The sequence below is a fragment of the Coregonus clupeaformis genome, chromosome 7, assembly GCF_020615455.1.
Source record: "Coregonus clupeaformis isolate EN_2021a chromosome 7, ASM2061545v1, whole genome shotgun sequence".
In the NCBI taxonomy this organism is placed as follows: domain Eukaryota; kingdom Metazoa; phylum Chordata; class Actinopteri; order Salmoniformes; family Salmonidae; genus Coregonus; species Coregonus clupeaformis.
The window spans coordinates 2,993,955-3,014,884 of NC_059198.1; the positions used below are offsets into that span (position 1 = coordinate 2,993,955).

At 41.9% G+C, this 20,930-nt stretch overlaps 2 protein-coding genes and 1 non-coding gene across 3 annotated transcripts in view; 2 read left to right on the forward strand and 1 right to left on the reverse strand.

Annotated features, from left to right (window-relative positions):
- The first annotated feature begins 6,137 nt into the window (after nt 1–6,137).
- LOC121570885 lies at nt 6,138–6,256 on the forward strand. Its single transcript, XR_006001622.1, has one exon. It is a non-coding gene; the product is annotated as a 5S ribosomal RNA (ribosomal RNA).
- A 3,090-nt stretch (nt 6,257–9,346) lies between these two features.
- On the forward strand, nt 9,347–14,057 carry LOC121568745 (NADPH oxidase organizer 1). The gene is made up of 8 exons (XM_041879143.1): nt 9,347–9,488; nt 9,626–9,706; nt 9,824–9,896; nt 10,025–10,208; nt 10,365–10,552; nt 10,745–10,858; nt 11,123–11,240; nt 12,402–14,057. Exons 1-8 carry the CDS (start codon nt 9,423–9,425, stop codon nt 13,159–13,161), a joined length of 1,584 nt encoding a protein of 527 aa, XP_041735077.1. The 5' UTR covers nt 9,347–9,422; the 3' UTR covers nt 13,162–14,057.
- A 1,050-nt stretch (nt 14,058–15,107) lies between these two features.
- Nucleotides 15,108–20,930, reverse strand: part of LOC121568744 (transducin beta-like protein 3) — a 44,182-nt gene continuing 38,359 nt past the window's right edge. Inside the window, exons 21-23 of the mRNA XM_041879142.2 lie at nt 20,534–20,692; nt 20,016–20,109; nt 15,108–16,756 (exon numbers count right to left, since the gene is read on the reverse strand). Coding sequence (XP_041735076.2) covers nt 16,348–16,756; nt 20,016–20,109; nt 20,534–20,692 — 662 coding nt within the window. The 3' untranslated portion in view covers nt 15,108–16,347. The remainder of the gene's footprint in view (nt 16,757–20,015; nt 20,110–20,533; nt 20,693–20,930) is intronic.

The following is a 20,930-nucleotide window of genomic DNA, read 5'->3' on the forward strand; positions in this document are numbered from 1 at the left end:
AATAAAAGTCCGGGTTTGGATGGTTTAACAAATGAGTTCTATAAAGTCTTTGTAGATATTTTGGCACCCATTTTAGTGAAGGTGTTTCATTATATGGAAGAGAATAAGGAAATCCCTGAGTCTATGTCAACTGGTATGTTAACGATCTTATTCAAAAATAGGGGCAGTAGATTAAAGTTAGAAAATTATAGGCCTATTAGTCTTCTAAATTCGGATTATAAGATATTGACTAAAGTGTTAGCGAATAGGATGAAAAAGGTGATTGGGAGTATTATTGCATCAACACAAGCCTACGGTATACCTGGAAGAGATGTTGCAGATGTAATTTGTACAATTAGAGATGTTGTTAATCAAATGAAAAATGAAGGCGGTATAGTATTAAGTTTGGATTTTAACAAAGCTTTTGATAGAGTGGAGCATAGCTTCCTATTACAGACTATGGAGAGGTTTGGTTTTGGGCCAAAGTTTGTATCTTGGATCAACCTGTTGTATAGCGGGGCTAAAAGTTGTGTCAAATGTAACGGAGTGTTAACAGATACTTTTCCTGTAGAGAGGTCAGTAAGGCAGGGCTGTCCTTTGTCAGCTCTGTTGTACAGTGTTTCTACAGAACCGTTAGCTACATTAATAAATAGTAATAAAGAGGTAAGGGGTGTCGGAATCCCAGGTGGTGGTATCAGTGTTGTACATCAGTACGCTGATGACACTACTTGCACTGTGAAGGATATAGGAAGCATTGGAAGCATTATGAGAATCATAGATATATATGGTAAGGCATCGGGTGCTAAAGTTAATATAGAGAAGACTGAAATAATTTTTGTTGGGGATATCAATGCAAATAAGTGTGAGATTCCATTCAAGATAGCAAGGGATTTTATTAAAGTGCTGGGAGTAAACATTGGTGTAAAGGAGAAAGAGGCAAAAGATATAACTTGGACTGGGATCCTTAATAAAGTCAAGCTAACGTTGAATTTCTGGAAAAATAGAAAATTAAAGTTAAAAGGTAAAGTAATTGTTGCAAATGCTTTGGTATTATCTAAATTTGTGTATGTTTTGGGAGTCCTGGACATGCCTGAGTGGGTGCTAAATGAATTGAATAATGTGGTGTCTAATTTTATATGGGATGGTAAAGGAGTTAGAATATCTCAGAAAACATTGATAGCTGACTATGTGGATGGAGGCTTAAAACTTGTAGATTTAGATGTCAAAAGAAAAGCTATTAGGATAAAAACAGTAAAGAAATATTTGTATGACAGTGAAGATTATGGCTGGAAACACTTCTTTAAGGTCTACTTAGAGGAGAGTGGTGGATGTGGAGATAATGGTTTATTGATGGGGCTTAAAAGGAAAATGTTTGAAAAGGTACCAGATTTTTATAAAGAGGTGCTAAATGCATGGGCAGAGTTGTTGCCTAATGTATATTATGAATGTGGTCATATTGACCTGATTATGAATCAACCTATATTTCTGAATGAGAAAATCAAGAACAAAGAACAAGTTTTGTATAATAAAGTATTTAGGAGTGCAGGTCTACGACAAATAAAAGATTATACATATGAGGTAATTTCAGGGTTTTTATCTGAAGAAGCTATTTTTGATATTATCAAGGAATGGGATGAAGAGGTGGGAAGGGGAACAGTGAATAATATGTATGACAAGATAAAGAATAGTATACCAAGCGCATGGGTGGATTTAATAAATAGTGAAGTTGAAAGAGAAAATCTGTTTGTATTTCCTAATTTGTTCATTGGTAGCAGTAAGAAGAAAGTACATTTATCTACTATACCAGTGAAAAGATCATATAGAATAATGGTAGGAAAATGTTATAGAAGGCCGGCTGCTGAAAAATTTTGGAAAACAGTTTTTCCGGAATTGGATGAAAAAAAGATATGGGAAAATTTTAATGTAAAATATAACAGTAAGGAGTGTGAAAATAATGATTTTAAATTAAGACACAATAGAATATTTACAAAGGTGGTGTTACATCAAATTAATTGTGAAATAAAAAGGGAATGCGATATATGTGGATGTTTCCCAGAAACTCTTATGCATTTGTTTATAGAATGTGAGGAATTAAAATATATTTTTTGTAAAGTTAAGGAAATGTTAAGTAAAAACTGGGGGGGTGATTTCTTGAAAAAGTATGTGTGGGAGGAACTTGTGTTATTTGGAGTGTCTGGTAAATGTGATGGCGTTAATGTGTGCTTGTTGAATATTGTTTTGAGTTTTGTGAGGTATGCTATTTTTTGTAGGAGGAATTATGGTTTTTTTGACAGGAAGAGGGTGAAGGTGTGGGGTATTTTTATATCACTGTTTAGTAAACACATGGATATGTTGTTTAATTATGGGATGGAAGATTTTGATGAACATTTTGTTGAGGGGAGTGGGTTGATTGCAAAGGTGGATGGTGGAGGAATCACTTATAATTTTTGAAAGAATTATTTTGAATATTTTCTTTGTTTATTTTTATTTGATAGGGGGTTGCTTTTAATCTGCCTATTTTGTGGGTGGAATTTGTTATGTCTTAGCCATGTCTGTTTTTTTTTTGTATACTAGTTTTTTTTGTATTTTTATTTCTTTGGGTTCTTTGATTTGATAGGGGGTGAATTGTTCACCTGCCTATGTTAGGCTAGTGTCTTCTGTATTGTTCTTTGTAATATTGTACTGTAAATATTGTAAAAAATTGAATTTTTTGATAATAAAAAAAAAAAAAATAATAAATACGCCCGATCTCGTCCGATCTCGGAAGCTAAGCTGGGTCGGGCCTGGTTAGTACTTGGATGGGAGACTGCATTTTGTTCCAGTAGGGTGTACTCTTGTGTCATGGAGCAACTGTCTTTTATTTATCACCCTAATCATATCATGTATTTCTATTGGACTAAATGCAGTTTGTATGTGCTGCACTGCCTGCCCTGATCAAATTAAATAATGGACAGTGCATTTCCCTCAAAATGTAGGCAGTACATTCAGCCTTTGTTTTTAGTCTAGGAGACTGTCAATGTCTGTAGTCCATTAGGGCACTATAAAATCCCTTGGATGTTTTGCCTCATTCCGTTTTTTCCCAAGATCCCTTTTCTTCTTTTAGATTTCCCTGTTGACCGTTTGTCCCTGTTTTTGCAGGTTTTCGCTCTCAAAAGTACACCTTTTGAATCGAAAAAACAGCACAATTGGATGTTCTATGTCCACAACAATGTTTCAACTCTATCAGAAGACCGTTTTTGAGGTCTTGGAAAAATTGAAGACGTTTAGATTTTAGGGTGTAGTTACCTTTAAATGCAAGCGTGCATCAGGAAGAGACCTTTAATATGCGGAGGCAGTGAAGAAAGTAGAGGAAGAGGGGTCAAGGGGGGGAGTGGTGAGAGTAGGAGATATGTACCAGTACAGAGGGATAGGCAAAAAAGTGATATATGTTTCAGTAAGATTGGATTTTTAGCGTTTATAGCAATGGTTATTAATTATACTGCAGGGATGGAACCCAAGTCGAAGAAAAATTGAGGTTGTGGTGGCAGCTGCAGAGAGGTATTTGTGTGTGCGAGACTTGACATCAGAAGAGTTACAGGCAGTGGCGGCTCCTGAAAAAATTCTCAGGAGGGGCAATTTTTCTGATGATTTAGGTGACCTACACACATTTTAAAAAAGATATGTCCAGCAACAACATGAAGACAGGGGCAGCATATAAGTCAATACCAGAAGCATTTATTGACTGATCTGGGGAGATGGATTCCAGTTTCTGTGACAGATTATAAATAATCTCTGATGCCTTTGTTAAATTAGCTTTTGGTTGAATGTACTGTCGTAGTAAATATATAATGTTATAGCTTGGTCTGACTAAAATCTTGTGCATGACCCATTTTGTGTTGGGCGTTTGTTTTCAATCAATGCTGTTCCTATCCTATAACAATGGACAAAAGAGTCCTATCTTGTCAGCCTTGTCAGCAGGTGGCCAAGGACAACACCCACGCCATAGGTCTCTCAGTTCTTCCAACTCACGAGTTCTTGCTCTGAGGAACACACACACACACACACACACACACACACACACATCATCACTGATAACACACACACACACACACACATCATCACTGTTAAACACACACACACACACACACAAAATCCCCTCTCTTTAGGCTGAACATTTGAAGACAGAGAACCCGACTCAGAGCCAATGCAACAGTGGAGGGGACCTCGCCCAACTCATCAGGACCAATCAGAAGATCAGAACTACTAGATTCAACCTACATCATTTATTGTATAAAATGTCTGCACACAATGTTTTCGGGGCTCTCTTCAGATAGCTCCCTAAGAGTTTGACGAACGAGTCCGTGCACGCGATTCCAGATATCTTTACCTCTGAATAAACTGCCTTTATTATACCATATCCACCCTGTCCAAAGTCTCTACTTGGTCTCAGTTCTCCAGTAAACTTGTGATTATCAACAGTACACAACGGTAACAAACAATTGGGGGAACTCACGGGGCAGATAGTAAGGTCGCAGTGACACAGAAAGCAGTTCAATGTCGGGGGTACAGAGTCGCTCTCTTACCAGGATCGATTTTCCCTGTGACTGTGTCAGATCGCGGTCCGCTCTGACCAGGGTGAAGCCGGCCGGCTCCACTTCTCTGTCCGGGACTCTGTCATCCAGCCAAGTCTCCCAGCTGTATTGGATTCCGCTGCCAGCAGCGTTTTCATTATTTAGTCCGTTCGTAGCGGGTATGTACACGATCAACAAGATCAGTCCAAAACCCACCACTGGAAATCCATGGTTGGCAGAATGTTTGTAAACTAAGTGTACAAATTAAAAACATAAAATAACGCCACTAAGTGTACAAATTAAAAACATAAGATAACGCCACACTGCAGGTCGCAACAGAGACGCTGCTAGCCGCTATTTTCTTAGTTACGTTCATGGTTACGTCACGTATGACGAAAGCGCGTAAGTGCAAGCCCACAGACACCCATAGAGATTGTATTGAAAGCTTTGAAATTTGAAAAAATAGATTTTACATGGGAGTCTATGACAGACTTCTGGGCGATTTTCAACATGACTGAAATCGCCCCAAAAACGGGCGGGGCCATTTGAAGCACGACTTTAGCCTGATTTGACATTTAGTGGCAGTCAGATCAGATTAGAACACTGATAACTACTGTTGCCGTGATATAATTGATTAGAAAAAAAATCCCTTCCTTTTCCCGTTTGGCAGTGCGTCGCCCATATCGCCCTATTGAACACACCGCCCCTGGTTACAGGGAGTGTTAAGTGGCGATGTCCCATCATTTCAGGTTGAGGGCATGAGGTAATAGTAAATATATTTAAATAGTGGAGAAGGGTGGGGTTAATTATTAGTAATATTTCTGAATTCGTGAGTGTAGTGTTAGATGGTAGGTTATTTAATTTTTCAAGAAAAAGATAAGGGAGTTGGGCTCCAGTCTAGTAGGTGGCGGTAATGCAACACATTGGATGCCAACCGCAGTTAAACCTCAATGAAGAAGAAGAAGAAGATGTTTTTGTTTGGTTAAGCGGTGTTGCTGTAGCGTTCATGTGATTGTAGAGTTTGTCAAACAAATAGCCACTGGATTGATGCAAATTATCACGGTATAATTCTGCCAGGCAGGCATAGGCTACTTTGAAGTTCACATTTACTTGAGAAGGTTTTGGGTAAAGCCATACCTTCCCTACCAGAAGAAGGTTATCATTAGCATCATCGCTAACGGCTACACAAAGTGTAGACATACGCGCGCACGGCACACAGACAGGGGCATTCCTGTGCCGTTTCAGAAAGTTTTATGGAAATACGAATCACCTGATGCATTTTGTTCATGTCTTATGATTCACTTAGGCAAATGAATGCATGTTCTAACAAGTTGAATAGATTTAGTTGATTTCTTGCTAAGTTCAATACATTTTGAATATTGTTGAATTTCGGTTTAATGTCTGGATTCCGTCCGCAACGCCTATTTTAAAGGGCCCTAGTCCATGAAGTTGTCATAAGTCAACATAGGATATGGCCTCTTTCCCACCCCCCCCCACAACACTCAAAAACATAGCCTGGAAATGTAAGCACAAGTGGATATTTGTCCGTGTCCCTTTCAGAGTGAGTGACACATTGACTTTATATAGTGTACCAAGAGTTGTTTCCTTGCTTACGGCCATACCAGCCTGAATACGCCCGATCTCGTATGATCTCGGAAGCTAAGCTGGGTCGGGCCTGGTTAGTACTTGGATGGGAGACCGCCTGGGAATACCAGGTGCTGTAAGCATTTTGTTCCAGTAGGGTGTACTCTTGTGTCATGGAGCAACTGCCTTTTATTTATCACCCTAATAATATCATGTATTTCTATTGGACTAAATGCAGTTTGTATGTGCTGCACTGCCTGCCCTGCCCTGATCAAATTAAATAATGGACAGTGCGTTTCCCTCAAAATGTAGGCAGTACATTCAGCCTTTGTTTTTAGTCTAGGAGACTGTCAATGTCTGTAGTCCATTAGGGCACTATAAAATCCCTTGGATGTTTTGCCTCATTCCGTTTTTTCCCAAGATCCCTTTTCTTCTTTTAGATTTCCCTGTTGACCGTTTGTCCCTGTTTTTGCAGGTTTTCGCTCTCAAAAGTACACATTTTGAATAGAAAAAACAGCACAATTGGATGTTCTATGTCCACAACAATGTTTCAACTCTATCAGGAGACCATTTTTGAGGTCTTGGAAAAATTGAAGACGTTTAGATTTTTGGGTGTAGTTACCTTTAAATGCAAGCGTGCACCAGGAAGAGACCTTTAATATGCGGAGGCAGTGAAGAAAGTAGAGGAAGAGGGGTCAAGGGGGGGAGTGGTGAGAGTAGGAGATATGTACCAGTACAGAGGGATAGGCAAAAAAGTGATATATGTTTCAGTAAGATTGGATTTTTAGCGTTTATAGCAATGGTTATTAATTATACTGCAGGGATGGAACCCAAGTCGAAGAAAAATTGAGGTTGTGGTGGCAGCTGCAGAGAGGTATTTGGGTGTGCGAGACTTGACATCAGAAGAGTTACAGGGAGTGTTAAGTGGCGATGTCCCATCATTTCAGGTTGAGGGCATGAGGTAATAGTAAATATATTTAAATAGTGGAGAAGGGTGGGGTTAATTATTAGTAATATTTCTGAATTCGTGAGTGTAGTGTTAGATGGTAGGTTATTTTATTTTTCAAGAAAAAGATAAGGGAGTTGTGCTCCAGTCTAGTAGGTGGCGGTAATGCAACACATTGGATGCCAACCGCTTTTAAACCTCATTGAAGAAGAAGATGAAGAAGAAGAATACATTTTTGTTTGGTTAAGCGGTGTTACTGTAGCGCTCATGTGATTGTAGAGTTTGTCAAACAAATAGCCACTGGATTGATGCAAATTATCACGGTATAATAATAAAGAAAGTTTTATGGAAATACGAATCACTGATGCATTTTGTTCATGTCTTATGATTCACTTAGGCAAATGAATGCGTTTTATAACAAGTTGAATAGATTTAGTTGATTTCCTACTAAGTTCAATACATTTTTGAATATTTCGGTTTAATGTCTGGATTCCGTGATTCCGTCCGCAACGCCTATTTTATAGGGCCCTAGTCCATGAACTTGTCATAAGTCAACATATAGCCTGGAAATGTAAGCAAGGTTTAAGCTTCCTCAGTCTGTGTCACAAAGTGGATACTTGTCTGTTTCCCTTTCACAGTGAGTGACACATTGACTTAATATAGTGTACCAAGAGACTATGAGTCTGTCCAAAATGGGTGGGATGGGGTGTGGAGGAAGAGGATTAATCAGTCTCATTAACTCGAATGTTATGATCTGAAAATAAGGAATTTCAAGTTTGATGCTACTTCCTTGAATGCCTGCCAGTTCTCTATTGGGAAGAAGGCATGGGGCGTGGTGGAAGAGGATGAATCAGTCTCGTTTCCTTGAATTGAATGGTCTGAAAATACGTTTCCAGTGTGAAGCTACTTCCTTGAATGCCTACCGTAGCTTATTCAAACCTGTCTCAAAATACAACACTGCCCCTTTAAGACAAAAAAAAAAGCTCATTACCTGACTGGCTTTTCAAAGATGTCTAGAAATGTACATGTTTTGTGCTCTTGTAGGAACCAATCACTCCCCTATTGCTGACTACAAAGTATCTATAACTGGGCTATTAACTCACTAACTAGCAAAGGATATGAACAACATGTGCAGACCTCAAAACAAGCGCATCTACTCAAGACCACAGCTGTAAACACAGTCCTGTTCAAAGTAAATGGCACAGATACATATTTGGCCAGTGGTGGAAAAAGTACCCCAAATGTCATACTTGAGTAAAAGTAAAGATACCTTAATAGAAAATGACTCAAGTAAAAGTGAAAGTCACCCAATAAAAGTATCAAAAGTAAATTAAATTGCTAAAATATACTTAAATATCAAAAGTAAAAATAATTTCAAATTCCTTAAAGTAAGTAAACCAGACAGCACCATGTTCTTGTTTTTTTAAATTTACAGATAGCCAGGGGCACGCTCCAACACTTAGACATCATTTACAAATGAAGCATGTGTTTAGTGAGTCGGGCAGTAGGGATGACCAGGAATGTTCTCTTGATAAGTACGTGAATTGGACCATTTTCCTGTTCTGCTAAGCATTCAAAATGTAAGAAGTACTTTTGGGTGTCATTGAAACTGTATGGAGAAAAAAGTACATAATTTTCTTTAGGAATGTAGTGAAGTAAAAGTAGTCAAAAATATAAATAGTAAAGTACAGATACAAAAAAAAAATAGTACAAAAAAACGTTAATAGTACTTTCAAGTATTTTTACTTAAGTACTTTACACCACTGTATATGGCAATGGTCTATTTGCATATAGGCCTACTGCAGCTCTGTGTAGAGTACTCAGTCGTGGGCAATATAATCCTACTTCAAAACACAGCATAATCTCTTGCATAGTTCGTTTTGTTTCAGTATGTTGCATTGAAAGTGGCTAATTGCATTGATTCGATCACAATTGCCACAGTAAAGGGAAACGTTGATAGTTAACTAACAGGGAAAACTCTAGAAAATTGAGTGAAACGCAATCTCCTGCTTCTCTCCGTGGGCTGATATTTCTTCTGCGCGCTGTGCGGCAATCCCGGGGGAGCTGCTTGGCAGTCTAGAGGCTACTGTGCGCCCGCGCACTGACGCAGTTTAGAGGGAAAATTAGTTGCAAACAATGATGATACATTAGTTGCAGTGTACTTCCCCCACTTGCTCCACTACAACCGCTGCTCATGTGACGCAAATATTGTCCTCCTATTTGTTTGCTTACGTGCCTCTACTTCCACACCTTCTTACTCGGAGAGATATATTAACCTGTTGACCATTTGAGCTCCAGTCAGTTAGTTAGGAACACACATCTCCATAGGACTTTACGCATCTAGGCTTTTTAATTACTATATCATGGAGGAGCAACGGTATCCTGTTAATGTCCGACTGATTGGAGTGATGCACAAGGAGAAAAGCAAAGTATGGATACTTGATGCATGTAATACTACTGCTGCTATTATGGGATATTTCTCCAGATTTCTGCATGAGATGAATTTGGCAGAAATGATTTATACCAAAGATTTAATAGATATTTATAACTTATTTCTAATTTTCAGATGTACATGACCTCGGTGCTTTGGTCAGATCAGAATGACATCATTGTTTACAGAACCTTCAAGGACTTCAAGACACTTAATGTAAGTTACATCTTCAACTGCAATTCAAATTGTCAGATCTTATGTAGGCTACAAAAATGCAAAATATAATATGTAGCCATGCTTTTCTTACTTATGCCAACTATTTATCCAAAACAGGAACAAATGAAGAAGAAATTCCCACCTGCGAATCCACTTAAAAAATCGGACAGGATTATTCCTAGATTTCGAGGTAGGCCAACATTTTACTTTTAATATCATGTTGCCGATTGATGTCCGTTTGATATCAGTTGTATACTTTATGAACTAATAACTTATTAATAATTCATAATTAGTCATCATCATCTATTCCTTCATTAGACTGGAAGATGAAGATAAACGTAAATAATAAAGGTCTCAGCAAGTCGGTGGTCCAGCTCAAGTTTTTGGAGAAATATTGCAGTGAGCTCCTCAGCTGCGACCCGCGCGTCTCACGGTGTCCTGAACTCATCCGGTTCTTCCACCCCAAGGACCAAGAACTACAGCCAGAGTTTGCCAAAAATAGGTAGATTATAGTGAGAATTACGCACTGTATCCTGAGCATTACCCACAGCATTACGCACAATTGGAACGACTTCAAATCCAGTGTCCCGTTATGTTTTAGTGATTTAATTTAGTACAAGAAATAGTAATACATTTACAATGTGACTTCCGTCCTCAGTATCGTGATCATGCCTTCAGAGGACTCCGCTGGACATGACAAGAGTGTCAACGTTGGCAACGTGACGCAGCCGTTCGTAACGGAGGCATACCGGTGCATGGCACCCTACGAGACCAAAGACACCAAAAACCGGCCTTTCAAAGTGGCCGTGGACGAAAACGTGGACGTGCTCATCAAAGACAAAGCAGGTGAGAGAAATTCTGCTGTGCTTTGCCTTGCGCAAAGTATTATGTGCAAGTATTTTACTCTGTAATAAACATGTAAAATTGCATCACTTTTAAACTCTGCACCAATTGATCGATTCTGTGACATGTAATGGGCTTGAAAGAGCTGATCATAAATGTCCATCACCTGTCTAACCCCTCTCCCTCTGCTCCCAGGCTGGTGGCTAGTGGAGAATGAGGACAAGCGTATGGCCTGGTTCCCTGCTCCATACCTGGAGAAGGTGGAGGGGGAGGAGGAGGATGATGATAGGGACAGGTCCTATGGAGAAAGTAAGAGACCATCTCTTATCCCTTACACATATGCATTTATGTTTTCTAAGGCCTGGGAGGGGATCATCAGGGGTACTGTCTGCAAAAATGTTCACATCAACAAATATATAAAACGTTCACATATAGCTGATGCACCAGCGTCAAGACATATGCACTGCAAATACTGTACTGTGCATGTACTGCAAGGTGTGGACTACCACTGACAGTATATTGCCATAAATTGATGTTGCACCTATCCTAACATTCTGCATCACCCACCCATAGGTGTGCTGTACAGTGCTGTCAGAAGCTACAAAGCCACGAATGGAGACGAGGTGTCTGTGGACATTGGCTCAGTGGTGGAAGTCCTGCAGAAGTCTGACAACGGCTGGTGGCTGATCAGGTATGTTACTGAACAACACCTGTCTGACTAAACAGGGAGAATACAGTAGCTATAACTGTAAAAGAGAATCATGACTTCCAGACTGTCGGAACCATGGAATCATAATGATTAGAACTCATACTAATTATATGGTCAGATGACAGCAAATGCATTGAGAGAATGGGAAGTGAATGGGAATTGAAAGTCATGGTGCAGACAGGCATGCAGAGTATCATCGCCCATCCATCATATACCATGCAGAAACAACAACGCTGTAATTATCTCACTACATCACAAGTCATCTTTAGTTGATTCTGAAGAACCAATTACCAGAGATAGCTGAGCCATTGTCTGCTCAATGCTCTTTTGAGACAACCTCTCAGCGTGTTCCACTCCTATCATTAGAAAATAGTTGGTATGCTGATATTTCGAGAGCTTGGGACTATAAGGTTCTATCTGCAAAAATATTATTATTTGATAATTGGCTTTAAAGTTCCGAACCGTCATTGGTTTGAATAGTATCAGCGATTTTTATCTTGTATTCTTTTGAACTTAACAACATGAATTGGGGTATTTAGAGAACATTGAACAGAACAAGGATATGTCAATAACTCAATTTTGACAAAAATGCAGATAGAACCTTCCAGACGTCAGTTCAACGTCTAGTTTTGATTTACATTTGGTTGAGTTGTCAACTAATGTGAGTGAAACTAATGTGGGGAAAAAAAAGACAAAATTCCCTTACGTTGACTTTTTTCAAATCCAACCAGTTTTCCATGTTGATTCAACGTCATCACATGGAATATTTTGTTTGAAATTATGTGGAAATAACGTTGATTCAATCAGTTTTTGCCCAGTGGGTTATAATCTCAAGTTCTCAATTTGTTTCTTACTGCATACCTCTTTACTAAACAGTACGTTCAAAATAGTATGTAGTAAGATTAGTACACAGTATTCTGTTTAAGTAAGAAGTAGCCAAGCCAGATTTCGGACACGACCATTGACTTATCCATTTAAGTGAAAGCTAGACAGACAAATGTGTACAAAGGCCACAGACTTGTCAACTATCATTACCTAGGAGAACATATTGTACCAAGGCTTTGACAACATTGGGATTTCTGATATGAAATCCGAACTCATGTCAGTTTTCAATTTCTCACTTCTTCTTTCTCCTCTTGATAGATACAACGGCAAGACCGGCTATGTACCTGCCATGTACCTGCAGCCCTACAACAACCCCCGTGTCCGCCTGGCGGCTCTCAACCTGGCCCAGCTGCAGCTCCCCGGCTCCAGCTCTGACCACAAGCTGGCCGGACACTCCCACGAGCTCAGCCGTTCCCAAGGCAACCTCCTGCAGCTGCCCGGCTCCCGACCTTCCACACCAAATCAGCTCAAGCCTACCGACAAGCTCAAGTCACGTTCTTTTAATGTTCTATCTGAGCCTCGGCCTAGCCCTTCACCTATGATGTTCACCACCCCCACCCCGGCATACCCTAGCAAGGGCACTCCAACACCTACTGTCATGGTGGAGGTGGACCGGGAGGTGGATAGACGTGAGTACAGCCTGACCGGCAGCAAGGGCAGCATGGGGAGTGAGGGCAGCATGGGAAGCGAGGGCAGCGACTTCAGCGACGACCTCAGTTCGTCGTCCTGCAGCTCGTCGCTCAACCTGAGCCGGGCCGACATGGACGAGCGTCTCCGGCGCGCCCGCACACCACCGCCCATGGTGGCCGACCACCTCAACCCCGACAGCGGCGTGTCGGAGGGGAGGATGGTCCATGGAAGATCCGACCCAAACCTGTTCAAGATGGCCCCCACCACCCCCAAGGTGCCCCCCAGGCCCAGGGCGCAGGAGATCCTGACACGCTGCACCACCGTCACGCGCAAGAACGCCTCCAAAGCCAGGCTGTCGCCAGCGCCTGCTGAGATACTGAGCCGATAAATTGGAGCAGTGTTGACCCAAAATGGTGGTGATTCGTTGGTAGCCAGTCCCTCCTTAGCCTTTTAAAACCGAAGTTGAAGACAGAGTTGTGGCCAGGAAATGTGGTGTGATCTCTTTATGGGTTACAGGAAGAATCCAAAGGCTTTAGCACAGAAAGTCACCGTACTAGAAGCCCAGAAGACGGACTGTGGGACTTTTATGAAGTTACCTGAACATGATTACACTGTGACATGATTTACAAGTGTTTAACTGTGCCTTGGGGCTGGTCATGTAACCATGAGTTGTGATATGGGAGGAAGAATCATATGTTACTGTAATACTCTGAGTCACATATTGAGTCTTCATTTTTTTGATGTGGAAGTTTACTTCTTGCACTGTTAGTCAGGCCTACTTCCATGCACCTGCACAGATGGATACTGACACTGAAACTCATTCACTGATAGTAACTGCATTGTAGACATTATTTTAATGCGGTCTGTTCATTCAAGATTTATTTTGTGGATGAACAAATATTGGTTGGGGGTTTACTGTCATTTATTTACAATCCTCTGTTTTAATTAATACTTTTTCTTCACTTCAAAATGTGAGAAGTCTGAAGTCATATACTGGTCTAATGAAAATATACACTTTAGTGAATGAACATTCAGTAGCAATTTAGATAGTCTTAATTGAAAAATAACATTTTCTGTGATTGTCATGAATTGCTGTCTTCTGTTAAATCAAACCATTTGATTTCATAGTTTCTACTGTATGGCCTTGAATCTAGGGATCTTTATTTTCCATACTGGAAAACTACTATTGTGCCTTATATGCATCTTATTAGCAATTATAGTTGATTCCACATCATGATTCCCTCATATTGCAATAGATTCTAATACATTATCATACTAAAATAACTTGTCCGCCTCTCTTTGAATGGAGAACATATGCTGATTTCAACTTAACAGGGTGTTGTGTTGTGTGTGGCCTACACCGAGTGCTCTACAGATGACACTGGTTCCATCTCTTTTCATCCATAGCAAAGCACCCAATTTCTCCGTCTCGGAGTTACCATTCCTATCCACCGCTACCTTACTATTAATCATATTCTGGGTCACAAACTGTTAGGCATCTCCCCGAGTCCACTGACTTATACTGTTAGGCATCTCCCAGAGTCCACTGACTTATACTGTTAGAGCTCTCCCCGAGTCCACTGACTTATACTGTTAGAGCTCTCCCCGAGTCCACTGACTTATACTGTTAGAGCTCTCCCTGAGTCCACTGACTTATACTGTTAGAGCTCTCCCTGAGTCCACTGACTTATACTGTTAGAGCTCACCCTGAGTCCACTGACTTATACTGTTAGAGCTCTCCCTGAGTCCACTGACTTATACTGTTAGAGCTCTCCCTGAGTCCACTGACTTATACTGTTAGAGCTCTCCCTGAGTCCACTGACTTATACTGTTAGAGCTCTCCCTGAGTCCACTGACATACTGTTAGAGCTCTCCCTGAGTCCACTGACTTATACTGTTAGAGCTCTCCCTGAGTCCACTGACTTATACTGTTAGAGCTCTCCCCGAGTCCACTGACATACTGTTAGAGCTCTCCCTGAGTCCACTGACATACTGTTAGAGCTCTCCCTGAGTCCACTGACTTATACCAGAGACCCCAGACCACACCTGCGCCACCCCGAGATGGGGACAGACCATTGACTTAAATAAAATGTGACAGACAGACACACAGGGTGACAACATGCTTAACAAGCTGGACCAGTCTAATGTGGTAAAGGAATACAGGCTTGACCTTATTCACCTGTTCCTGTGTCTCATGGTTTATGCCCCAAATGTCCTATGGGACTTTTTTGTCAAATCATTTAATAAGTTAAGCCTTCAAACATACTCTTTTACATGAACATAATGGTTGATGTTTCAAATGAATATGAACTTGTAAAAAAAACAGCACAATAATTATTTCCACAAGGCACACATTTTAATCCAGATGCATTTGTAATCATCATGACAAACAAAATATATTTTTACTTAAAGGAGGCTTTTGTTGTTGTTTATGTGGAAGAGCAGGACTGCACAACAATGTACAAATATCAAAATTCACGAGCGCTGGTTTCTGTTGAGAAGAGTGGGGAGGAAGTCACGGGTAGAGCCTCGACAATTTCTGACCACTAGTAGTAGGCTTCCACTAGGTACCAGTAGCAGGCTTCCACTAGGTACCAGTAGTAGGCTTCCACTAGGTACCAGTAGTAGGCTTCAACTAGGTACCAGTAGTAGGCTTCAACTAGGTACCAGTAGTAGGCTTCAACTAGGTACCAGTAGTAGGCTTCAACTAGGTACCAGTAGCAGGCTTCAACTAGGTACCAGTAGCAGGCTTCCACTAGGTACCAGTAGCAGGCTTCCAACTAGGTACCAGTAGCAGGCTTCCAACTAGGTACCAGTAGTAGGCTTCCACTAGGTACCATTAGTAGGCTTCCACTAGGTACCAGAGTAGTAGGCTTCAACTAGGTACCAGTAGTAGGCTTCAACTAGGTACCAGTAGTAGGCTTCAACTAGGTACCAGTAGTAGGCTTCAACTAGGTACCAGTAGTAGGCTTCAACTAGGTACCAGTAGTAGGCTTCAACTATGTACCAGTAGTAGGCTTCAACTAGGTACCAGTAGCAGGCTTCAACTAGGTACCAGTAGCAGGCTTCAACTAGGTACCAGTAGCAGGCTTCCAACTAGGTACCAGTAGTAGGCTTCCAACTAGGTACCAGTAGTAGGCTTCAACTAGGTACCAGTAGCAGGCTTCCACTAAGTACCAGTAGTAGGCTTCCACTAGGTACCAATAGCAGGCTTCCACTAAGTACCAGTAGTAGGCTTCAACTAGGTACCAGTAGCAGGCTTCAACTAGGTACCAGTAGCAGGCTTCAACTAGCGCCCAGAGTTTTTCCTGGTCAGAAAAACTCATGGCACTATCTATGAGAAATGACACGGTTTTCCAAAATGGCTGCCGAGAAAGGGGCCTATGCTGACAGCCAGGCATATCAACCTCAAAACCAGTTCATTTTAAAGGTCGTTCAGGACCTGCTTCTCTGTCTGTCAGTGTCTATAAAGCCACACAACCAGTTGCTCCAGGCAGTGGTCCATGCTAAAAGGGGACTCCTGTGGGTTCACACCCAGGCATCGTTGGTGGGCTTGGTGTGAGACAGTCTCCCATCAGCTGGTGATTGCTTGGAGGGGTGGAGGGGATGCTGCAGACAGGATGATCTGACACTTGGCCATCTTAGCCTCTGTTTGGTCTCCCTGGTCCTCCTCATCTCCTGAGCTCTCCTCACTGCCAGAGGGATGGCTGCCATTTTCTTTTCCGTTCTGTCCATTTTCCACCCTTTGTCTGCTGACTGAGGCTTTCCTGGTGATACTGACTTCATCATCATCCTCCATGTTGGCTGGGCAGTTTGTATCTTCCTCGAGACCACCATCCTCCTCCACCGCTCCCTCATTCCATCTCTCCTCACCATCCCCCTGTTCCCTACTCCCATCCCCACCTGATCGCTTGTCGATCATGAATAGGGGGTGTGGCACCTGAAGAGAGGCGGTGTCCATCTCCTCATCCTGCGAGTCCATACTGTAGAAGGATATGACATCACACATTAGCAACCAACAACAAAGGAGGTAAAATACCCATATAAATCACGTGCCGCACAGACCCATGTTTGCTCTGTCGTATTTCCTGAAGCTGGACTCTAGCTGGATTCTTATTGGCTCTTAAGACCATGTTGAAGAATTAGGCTCCGCTGCATGCTTCCTATCACATCATAATTTATATTAGGGTACTGCATAAGACATTATCTTTATGCTTGACCCATGACAATGACTTTCTAGATAAAATAATCATTCTTCAAACCTGTCCTACAGCACCATTCTTCCAGAAGTTTCAGTGTAGATTTACCAGATTGTAGTTTAGGTTCCATGGTACAGTATGTGATTTTATAGTATCTGATTAATCTCCAGCTGATCCCAGGACCTGGTTATCGTTGTTACCGTTCCACATTCAGTTTCTTATTCATCATCACAGTTCTTTCATTTGTAGGCAAAGCTTATAAACTGCATCCCAAATGCCACCCTATTCTCTATGTAGTGCACTACTTTAGACCAGAGCCCTAGTGAAAAGCAGTGCACTTGTATATAGGCAATAGGGTGCAATTTGGGATGCAGCCATAGAGAGGGAATGTGGTTGTGTGTCTGGTTTCAGAATGAGGTCTACTTCAGTACATACAGTAAACACATCAGTTTGGTTACACAGGTATTGGTCTCAAACCACAGATACAGTGGGGGAAAAAAGTATTTAGTCAGCCACCAATTGTGCAAGTTCTCCCACTTAAAAAGATGAGAGAGGCCTGTAATTTTCATCATAGGTACACGTCAACTATGACAGACAAATTGAGAATTTTTTTCTCTCCAGAAAATCACATTGTAGGATTTTTTATGAATTTATTTGCAAATTATGGTGGAAAATAAGTATTTGGTCACTTACAAACAAGCAAGATTTCTGGCTCTCACAGACCTGTAACTTCTTCTTTAAGAGGCTCCTCTGTCCTCCACTCGTTACCTGTATTAATGGCACCTGTTTGAACTTGTTATCAGTATAAAAGACACCTGTCCACAACCTCAAACAGTCACACTCCAAACTCCACTATGGCCAAGACCAAAGAGCTGTCAAAGGACACCAGAAACAAAATTGTAGACCTGCACCAGGCTGGGAAGACTGACTCTGCAATAGGTAAGCAGCTTGGTTTGAAGAAATCAACTGTGGGAGCAATTATTAGGAAATGGAAGACATACAAGACCACTGATAATCTCCCTCGATCTGGGGCTCCACGCAAGATCTCACCCCGTGGGGTCAAAATGATCACAAGAACGGTGAGCAAAAATCCCAGAACCACACGGGGGGACCTAGTGAATGACCTGCAGAGAGCTGGGACCAAAGTAACAAAGCCTACCATCAGTAACACACTACGCCGCCAGGGACTCAAATCCTGCAGTGCCAGACGTGTCCCCCTGCTTAAGCCAGTACATGTCCAGGCCCGTCTGAAGTTTGCTAGAGTGCATTTGGATGATCCAGAAGAGGATTGGGAGAATGTCATATGGTCAGATGAAACCAAAATAGAACTTTTTGGTAAAAACTCAACTCGTCGTGTTTGAAGGACAAAGAATGCTGAGTTGCATTCAAAAAACACCATACCTACTGTGAAGCATGGGGGTGGAAACTTTGGGGCTGTTTTTCTGCAAAGGGACCAGGACGACTGATCCGTGTAAAGGAAAGAATGAAAGGGGCCTTGTATCGTGAGATTTTGAGTGAAAACCTCCTTCCATCAGCAAGGGCATTGAAGATGAAACGTGGCTGGGTCTTTCAGCATGACAATGATCCCAAACACACCGCCCGGGCAACGAAGGAGTGGCTTCGTAAGAAGCATTTCAAGGTCCTGGAGTGGCCTAGCCAGTCTCCAGATCTCAACCCCATAGAAAATCTTTGGAGGGAGTTGAAAGTCCGTGTTGCCCAGCGACAGCCCCAAAACATCACTGCTCTAGAAGAGATCTGCATGGAGGAATGGGCCAAAATACCAGCAACAGTGTGTGAAAACCTTGTGAAGACTTACAGAAAACATTTGACCTGTGTCATTGCCAACAAAGGGTATATAACAAAGTATTGAGAAACTTTTGTTATTGACCAAATACTTATTTTCCACCATAATTTGCAAATAAATTCATTAAAAATCCTACAATGTGATTTTCTGGAGAAAAAAATTCTCATTTTGTCTATCATAGTTCTTGTATGTCTTCCATTTCCTAATAATTGCTCCCACAGTTGATTTCTTCAAACCAAGCTGCTTACCTATTGCAGAGTCAGTCTTCCCAGCCTGGTGCAGGTCTACAATTTTGTTTCTGGTGTCCTTTGACAGCTCTTTGGTCTTGGCCATAGTGGAGTTTGGAGTGTGACTGTTTGAGGTTGTGGACAGGTGTCTTTTATACTGATAACAAGTTCAAACAGGTGCCATTAATACAGGTAACGAGTGGAGGACAGAGGAGCCTCTTAAAGAAGAAGTTACAGGTCTGTGAGAGCCAGAAATCTTGCTTGTTTGTAAGTGACCAAATACTTATTTTCCACCATAATTTGCAAATAAATTCATAAAAAATCCTACAATGTGATTTTCTGGAGAGAAAAAAATTCTCAATTTGTCTGTCATAGTTGACGTGTACCTATGATGAAAATTACAGGCCTCTCTCATCTTTTTAAGTGGGAGAACTTGCACAATTGGTGGCTGACTAAATACTTTTTTCCCCCACTGTATGTGAAAGTGAAATCTCTTGCCTAGATTGATTCCTATGAACAACAACAGCCATTGTTCTAGACTCAGATTAGATCTATCGCAACCTTCATAAGGCATACTGTCAACACTGATGGGTCGGAAGACTGTTTCCTGCTACGAAGTTAATTCGAAGGCTACAAGGAAACATGAAATCAAACAATTGAACAGGTCTTTTACTTCAGAGAAGTTATGGAGTCGAATCCTAAATTCTGCATAAGTTGAATTTTCACTTCAATCAATGCATTGATATTGATGGGAGGGTAAGTGAAAATTTGACTTAAGTGTATGTTAGGAGTCGCCCCTAAGACAGATATTATCTGTCATCACTATCAATCCCTATTAAAAGAAACTCAAAACAATGCAATTGATGTGCTTTTTATTCTGAATCTTTTTCTGAAAGCAATGCATTTGAAAACACATTTGAAAGTCATTGGGCAAGGCTGTATAGCGTTAGTATAAGCCCTGGATTGTGACTGGTGGGTGTTGTGTTTAAGGCCCTCCCCTGGTCCCCCTCACCTGGCTGGAGCTCCTGTCACTCTCATCTTCTGCCACATGTAGTCCAGGAACATGGAGGCCTGCAGGAGACGGCCTATCCTCTGCATGTGTCTCTCTGGGGGGCACAAACAGGGTCAAATCAAACAAGGGAACTGAATCAACAAACACGTAAAGACGCATGCATGTGACTAACACACACACTCTCACCCAAACACTCCCCACCCCACCCCCACACACATACACACTCACCCAAACACTCCCCACCCCACACACGCTCTCACCCAAACACCTCCCACCCCACCCCCACTCACCCAAACACTCCCCACCCCACACATACACACTCACCCAAACACTCCCCACCCCACACACTCACCCAAACACTCCCCACCCCACACATACACACTCACCCAAACACTCCCCACCCCACACACACTCTCACCCAAACACTCCCCACCCCACACACACCCAAACACTCCCCACCCCGCCTCTCACCCAAACACTCCCCACCCCACCCCCAAACACACTCTTCCCCACCTCACCAGTGTAAGGTATGAGTCCCTCCAGATGTGCGCGTGCTCCTTGGTACAGGAGCAGCTCTTCAGGGGAGAGGTGTGTGAGCATCACCTGGATCACAGCCTGGGCGTCCAGACAGCTCCGGGCGTTGGTGTTCCACACAGCACAGAAGCGCAGCATAGACTCTGGAGGGGAGGGGGTAGAGGATTATACAGAACATTACCATACACGGACCATTATCACGGACCACTACCATACACGGACCATTATCACGGACCACTACCATACACGGACCATTATCACGGACCACTACCATACACGGACCATTATCACGGACCACTACCATACACGGACCATTATCACGGACCACTACCATACACAGACCATTATCACGGACCACTACCATACACAGACCATTATCAC